General features: G+C 30.1%; 1 protein-coding gene across 1 annotated transcript; it reads left to right on the forward strand.

Annotated features, from left to right (window-relative positions):
- Positions 1 to 957: 957 nt before the first annotated feature.
- Positions 958 to 4421, forward strand: LOC102583267 (uncharacterized). The gene is made up of 5 exons (XM_006344256.2): positions 958 to 1477; positions 2776 to 2880; positions 2967 to 3065; positions 3161 to 3316; positions 4138 to 4421. The coding sequence occupies exons 1-5, from the start codon at positions 1094 to 1096 to the stop codon at positions 4270 to 4272; spliced, it is 879 nt and encodes a 292-aa protein (XP_006344318.1). The 5' UTR covers positions 958 to 1093; the 3' UTR covers positions 4273 to 4421.
- The last annotated feature ends 3684 nt before the right edge of the window (positions 4422 to 8105 follow it).

Genomic DNA, 8105 nt, shown 5'->3' on the forward strand with positions numbered 1-8105 from the left:
GATTTTTCTACCTAACCAACTCATTGAAAAAATACATGATAGAATACAGATTCTCACTGAAATAGTGAAGAAAATTCTAAAAAAAATTTGTATGAAAACATAATTATTTTTTATTTTCTCGCCGATTCAATCAAAAAAATCTTTGAAAATAGTCATTGAAAATTTTTTTGAAAGCCAAAAGAGTGATCTTTTAGTAGTGAAAACTATTAATTTATTATTATTAATATTGTATACAGGAAAAAAAAAATATTGTATATAGGTAAATAACTTTTTATTTTCCCCAGAATTCAAATTTACCTAAAGGCTTAGACAAAATGTCTCTCAAATAATTATAATTATTAGAAAAGGTAAAAGGGAAGGTGAAAAAGTACAAAAAGGAATATTTACAAAATAAAAGTACTAATAATAAGACACCAAGTATTTTGTTTCCAAATTAAAAACAGCACAAAGAAAAAGACAGAAAACAACTGTATTTTGAAAAAATCAATAATTTTGCCACCCTCCAACAGATCCAAAGTATGAAAAACAACTTTCAATAAAAATCAACAGTTATATGTACACTTATTTCTTCATCCCAATTCATGTGACAATATTATTGATTACATAAAAAACCTTTTTTTCTTTAAATATGGCGTTTTTAGTTGTTAACAATGTTGACTTATAGTAATCTTCATATAATTTTTAAATATATCAAAATTCACATTAAAAAAATAAATACTTTAGCTCTCGTACTCTGAACGTTTTCACATTAATTGAACCACCATTTATGCAAATGATCATTTTTAGGTTACGATTTACATGAACAAAATATATTGGACTGTCATCTAACGTCTACAAAACCTGCGATCTAACGTTTTCTCATTCAATTCGCTCAATAAGATATTTAAATCATCATAACTTTAAAAAAAAAACAAGAATCATTTACTAAGCAGCTAACCGACGAAACATTTCCTAATAGGACAAAGGGAGGCACATAATTTCAAATATTTCAAAACCATATACAAATGAACCAAAAAACCTTTGAAACAATAATTCATTTGTTCTCTTCTTCTTCTACTTTGTGATCTCTCTAAATTTCATTTTCTTTAACACAATGCCAATATCAACAATTGATCATCAATATTCAACATTCAAAGATCCAAAAAACAACACTCATTCTACCCCTAATCATCAATTTTCCAACACAAATGACTCAAATGTATCAAAAAACAAGAAGAAATTTATGTCTATGAGCTTTGGAGGGCTAGGATGTAAGGGAAAATTGAACTCACTGGTTGCGTCGGCGCCGGAAGTTATTAGATCAGCAGCACAATGGGAGAGTAGTAGTAAGCAAATGAGGAAAAATAGAAGGAAAAAGATGACAACATTGACAACAAATACTAGGAATTCAACTAATGTTGTTTGTTGTGCTCCTCCTGGTATTGGTTCTGCTTTTGATGTTGCTCCTAGGCCAAAAACAAGATCAAATAACAAAGAGGTAAATGGATTTAACTTATATATACTGATCAGTGTAATTTACTTGCTTCGTTTCAAAATAAGTGTCGCTAATAAGAAATATGAGGTATAGTTTAGTATGTTACAACTATTTATTAGATGTTTTTTGAGAATTGGTTCTACTTTTGATGTTTCTCCTAGGCCAAAAACAAGATCAAATAGTAAAAGAGAGGTAAATGACCTTTTTATAATGGATTTAAGTTATATATACTTTCAAAATAAGTGTCGTTTTAGCTCATTTCAGGACCATTAAGAAAAAAAAAGAACGGATATTTCCTAAGTTACTTTTATTTACTAAATATTTCTTGAGAATTGAGCACTATTAATGAGAAGAAGTTTTTTAATACAAGGGTATAGTTGGAAATAATTATTATTTGTGTCTTGAATTCGTAGAGCAACACTTATTTTGGGATGGAGGGATATATGTTATAGTAAATTACTTACCATTGTAGTATGGAGAAGTGTCCTCAAAGGGGGATCGGGTTTAAGTTCCCTAAAAAGGGGTACAAGAGAGAGAGTGAGAGCCCCCGTTATGTCCGGACCCTGTTGCACGATGAGGCACTGCTTTAGAGTCGAGTAGTTTGGGAATGTAGCCCAAATCAGGCAAATGAATTCCGTCCAAGGCTAAAAACGGTTGAGAGACCGATAGCGGGGAAAAATTTGACCAGTTATTACTAGCTAAATTTCAAAGGACTTGATTGTGTCAGTATTTTTTTTTATTTACATCGTCAATGCATAAAACTTAAATTCGTTTATTTTACGTATAGTAAATGTGACTTGTTTAAAAGGAGTGAGATTGTCTCCCCTGTTGTCCCTGGTTACAGTTATATAAAAGTCCTGTTATGGACTTTATAGGTTTACAACTAGAGGCGGTTTAGAATTTGAACTTTATGGATTTTTTATCACAATCCATTTGATTTACTGAATTCGATATCGACTATTTGTATTTGTTTGGTGAATTTTTTAACACATATATAAGGTCTGACTCAAAGCTACTGACTTATCATGAACCCGTAACATATACACTAGATCCTATCTATATCACTCAAAACTCTACAAAAATACTACCACATATGTGTCAGATCCTTCAATAATACACTACTTTTAGAGAATCTCGTGACAGTTTTGAAGACTCTGAGCAACATTACATCCTGTAAGACCTTGTTGCTTTTGCTACATTACTCCTCTGTTTTTGTATGATTAAGTTCATCTCAATGTCACAATTCACTAATAAAAACTTACTAAATTGTGTATTGTTTTGGATTTAATTCAATCGAATAGCACTCTCGTATTGCGAGGAGAACGTCTACGAATGGTGAAGCAATTTCTAGGTCTCATACGTCTAATACAAGACATCATTGCCCTCGTTCTCATCATCGTCCTCATGTAAGTAAAAAAACTTATCTGCCCCTGATGTTTACATCAATCCCGTCCTTATTTACTATCTTGAACATTTCTCGTTATCGTTGTAGATTATGATACTCAGACACAACTTGCAATATGCTAGAGATATAGAAGGGGATGATCAATATGGATCTTGGAGACTAGATGTAGATGATATGTCATACGAGGTTCGTCTTTTAAATATACTGATAGTGTAAAAATTCTTTACCTTGACGATATATAAGTTAATTTCTCTTTACAATATAGTTTTTTTTTTTTGCAGCAATTGGTTGAACTAAGTGATAAAATTGGGTATGTGGGAACAGGTTTAGAAGAAGAGAAGATAGTTGAATATATAAGAAAATTTAAGCTCTCAACAATTGACTCATATTCAATGCTAATATCTACTGATAAAAGTTGGAGATGTACCATTTGCCAAGTGAGTTCACTACTACACTTCTATTTATTTATTTTTTATGTTTTATTGGAGAGATAAGAGTTGACATCGTGTGACTAGGAGGTCAAGGTGTTCAAGTTGAGGAAATTGTCTCTTGCATTTATGCTAAGTAAGGTTGCATACATTAGACCTGATATATATGGTACATGGCCTTTCCTGGAATCTCGTGCATAGCAGGAATTTAATGTATTAGGTTACCTTCTTTTTTTTTAGCGTAATGATAAGTATTGTCGTCGTGTGACCGGGAGGTCATTAGTTCAAGCTGTGAAAATAACTTTTTGCAGAAATACAAGGTAAGGCTGCATAGAATAAACTTGATATAGTTCAAACCTTCTCTAAACTCCGCACATAACAAGAGCTTAATGCACATGATTGCATTTTTTATTTTTATTTTAATACAATAATAAGAGTTGTCATCGTGCGATCACGGGACACATGTTCAAATAGTGGAACAAATGCAAGAAAGGTGGTGTATAATTGACCTAGTGTAGTCCCTCCCTTTCCTAGATTCTACATATAATGGGAGCATAGTGCACTAAGCTACCTTTTTAAAAATAAAAAATAAAAAACACATAAATAAGAGTTGTTGGCATGTGACTAGGAGGTCATAGATACAACCTCCTCCAAAAAATACAAGATAAGATTACGTACAATAGATCCAATGTAGTCCAACCTTCCCCGATCTCATACAAAGCGGGAACTTAGTACACCGAACCGCCTCCTTGTTTTCCTCAAAAAGTTTAGCACACAATAACAAAATATTACTAATATTAACATTCTCATTTACAATATCATATTTGCAGGAAGGATACAAAGTTGATGATGAAATTGGAAAACTAGAATGTGGACACTACCATCACATTGAGTGCATAAAGAAATGGCTTATGCATAAAAATGCATGTCCTATTTGCAAAATTGCAGCAATCTATGAAAATTAATTCTTGACAAAAAATTCTTTCACTTTTCTCTATTTTATATTATATAGTCAAGAACATTAAATTTCAGAGGCATAAATTGATTTTTGGTTTTAATTTTTCCTATTTTTGGTTTGTTAGGAGTGAGATTGAATGATGTTTCTCTACTTCAATTATATATGTTTGGGTTTGGAAATTTTTGTATTAATAAGTTTGTTATTGAAATTCCCCTTATTTACTTAGGAGTTGCTATGTCTTAGGAATAGTATTTCAAAATATTACAAAGATATTAGGGATAAGATAGTAAAAGACTTTTTTTTTATTATTATTTACCAAACGCGTAGATAAGCTAGAAAATGCTTAGCCAAACACCTACCTCATACCACTTCATCATCTCGTCACTTAATGTATCGTTTGTTTTCACCTGGTGTACGATACTCATTTATTAGTCCTGATTAATTTATATCCGCACCACGTAAGACCATTAAAGAGGGAGGTGTTCTTTTCAAGCATTGGTTAATATTCTAAATAATAGTCCTAAGTGGTTATATATGTAAATCATCCAATCAAAAGCCAATGGTCCACAAAATGATTGGGCTTACATACACTTCTCAGTTTTGGGCCTATTGGGCTTTTAAAAATTAGAATGGTAAGCTCTACTGAATGCAAAGAGTAACGGTCCATCAACAACATATCCGTTATAATCTCACAAAGTGAGGCGAGTAATGCTCCATTTCGGAAAAACAAAAAGCATATTAAAATTGCTAAATTGTTGTATCGACTAGCGGTAGTAAAAAAATTTTGACGAGTGATCAAATGTTGTAACTTTGTCTAAAAATTTAGCCTCGTGGATAACAAAATCGCCTTTTATTCGTCTTTGCTCAAGTATAAACCTGATTCGTACATTACGTGCGATGAGCTTTTTCCCCGAACCAAATTCTAGGGGCAATTATTTTTTACATGCACCATCAAATTATCCTAAGATATTTATAGGTAAACCTTCTTCAAATATAAATTTTATAATTTTAAAGTAACATAATTACTTGTTATATATAACACGGTTGTTTCATTAAAATAAAGTAATGGAGTAGAAAAAGGAGAAATTGAGAAGTAAATTACAAGATGAAAAATCGAACAATTACAAACAAGATGAAAGTTCAGCAGCCAAACAACTAAATTATTAATATAACAGGTAAAAATATCTAATAATATAATATATTTTTCATGGTGGGGGTCAGGGAGGGTGTAGGTTTGTAGTCCAAATCACATGGATAGTATCTATGCTACTATGGCAATAAAAACAAAACTAATTAGTACATGAAGATTTAATTGTTGATATGGACATTGACAAGATGCACAATACTACTTTATTTTTTTTCGTTTTTTATTTGGTGTCTAATATCTGTAAAATATTGGATTAAGATTTGAGTTGAGAAGGTTTTAAGTTAAATAAAGATAATTATGTATAGAACCCGAACTCATTTTCTAGTTAAGAATGAATAAATATTTATCATTTAGTTACGATATTTCTTAATGCACACCAAATATCATCAAAGATTGTAGGATGTGATTATAAGTATGTATCAATTATTAATTAGAGGTCTCAAATGTAAACTCAGAGTACAGAGTCATCTTTAATAAAGAATATTTTACCTTATAAAGTGAATTTTCAATATGGATACAAATAAATCAAACTTAAAAAAAAATTAAAAAAATGAAGTTACCAAAAAAGTCATATTTATCATAATTGCTATTCAAAAGAAGTTGTTGATGCAAAAGACAAAAGAAACTGGTGCTGGCTGTGCAATGGCAAGGAGTCAGCAACAAGGACACTTGTTGGTTAAGGTTAGAACAACCTTCGATTAGAGATGAATTTAGAATTTTAAAATTACTTATTGAAAATCTAAATTTTAAATTACATTTTATTTATAATTATTTAATCATGAATTAAGTTACTATTATTATATATTAAACTTAAAATTAATATAAAAAAATTATAAACTTTAAATTTTGAATTTATCTATGCCGAAAACTACTTGATACCAATCACAAAAGTTACAAAAACCTCGTACTTTCTTTATGGTAAAAAAGAAATCTTAATTGGCTCTACATATTAGAGATTAATTAAAGGTGAGGTGCAATTAAATTAATAGTACATGGTACCATATCAAATGTGTCGAGAATCTTTTAATTGATATTTTATGTTTCACTTTAGACATAAATTTTAAAAAATCTACCTTATGTAAGATCGTTTAAGTAATATATACTGCCAGTGTAATTTATTTTTTATTACAAATATTTAATTTTATGATTTTGGTCCACTAAAATAAAAGTTGAATAACCATATATTTGAATTTAACAGGAAAAATGTAGAAATGTTAAACGTACAATTGATGTTGACTCAACATGTGCATCTTTTTTCAAGAAAAGGAAAGGTGGTGGACTAGAATTGTAGTAGTATATGTATGGCTAAATTAAAGTTTCTTTCACTTTTAATCAGAGGTTTCGAGTTTGAATTTTTAAAATAAAAAAAATTATGTTGAGAGTGTCATCGTCTCCAGAACTGGATTTTGTGATGCATGAATTTGGATTTAGTCAAACTCTAATGCAAATATTGAATGAGAATACACAAAGAAACTCAATGGGATGATACCAATATGGATTATAGTGGGATATTGTGATCCTAATCTTCACCCTTAATCAGAGAATTTGGATTCGAATTTTGGGGAAAAAAATCATGTGGAGAGTGTCGTTGTCTCTAGAAATGGGTTTTACAATGCATGAATTTTGATTCTGTTGAACTCCAATGCGAACATCGGATAAAAAAATAAATAGAAACACTATGTGTTGATAACAACATGAGTTATAGTAGGATGGTTGTGATCTTCATCTTCACCATTAACCAGAGATATCAGGTTCGAACTTCATGAAATTAAAGAAAAAAACATGTTGGGAGCGTCGTCGACTCCAGAAATGTTGCAATGCACAAATTCAAATTTAGTCGAGCTGCCAGAAATGTTACAATGCACAAATTCAAATTTAGTTGAGCTGTATTATAGATACCAGATGAAAAACTAAAAAGAAATTATATTGAATGATATCAACATGCATTATGACGGGATGATTGATTGTAATCTCTTTATCCTTATCAAATATTTCAAATTTGAGCTTCTTATAGAATGAAAAGATTCTATTAAAAACACCTCCTTAGAAATAGACTCTACAATAATACGCTATCCAAATATAATCAAATTCTAATACAAATATCAATTAAATAATAGGAAAACTATATGGGCTAGTGAGTCAGATTTACCATATGATGATTTGTAGTGGCCACAGTTATGAACATTTAATACATAGACATGACTTGTTCAATGTTGGACCATTTATAATGTCATGAATTTTAACATAAAAATATTTTTTTTCTCCAAAAGGGTTCTAGCCCCTCATATTTCAAATAAAGATCGCCGTGTGAAAAATTCGTGTTATTTTTTTGGAAGGGTGGGGGGAGGGGGTTGTCGCCATTGGTTTACGAAGATTTTAACAAAGAAGATTCATAATATGAAAAAGTAATATGCGAAGAAATTAAGAAAATTCAGTTCAACATTGTTGATTAGGTCATGAAATATAATATAGAATTTTTATTTAATACCTCTACCGTCCAATCATTGCATTAGTGATACATCAATTATTTGTTTCCTGTACAACCAAATATTATATTATTTTATATAAAATATTATATTAAATTACTTTTTTTTTTAAAATCAAATAACCCTTAATAAATTATGATAACGATAAAGCAAGAGAAGAGAAGAGAATTTCAAATTTGCCGCAAAACTTTAATATAAATATGAAAA

Source organism: Solanum tuberosum, unplaced genomic scaffold (genome assembly GCF_000226075.1).
Source record: "Solanum tuberosum cultivar DM 1-3 516 R44 unplaced genomic scaffold, SolTub_3.0 scf00051, whole genome shotgun sequence".
NCBI lineage: Eukaryota > Viridiplantae > Streptophyta > Magnoliopsida > Solanales > Solanaceae > Solanum > Solanum tuberosum.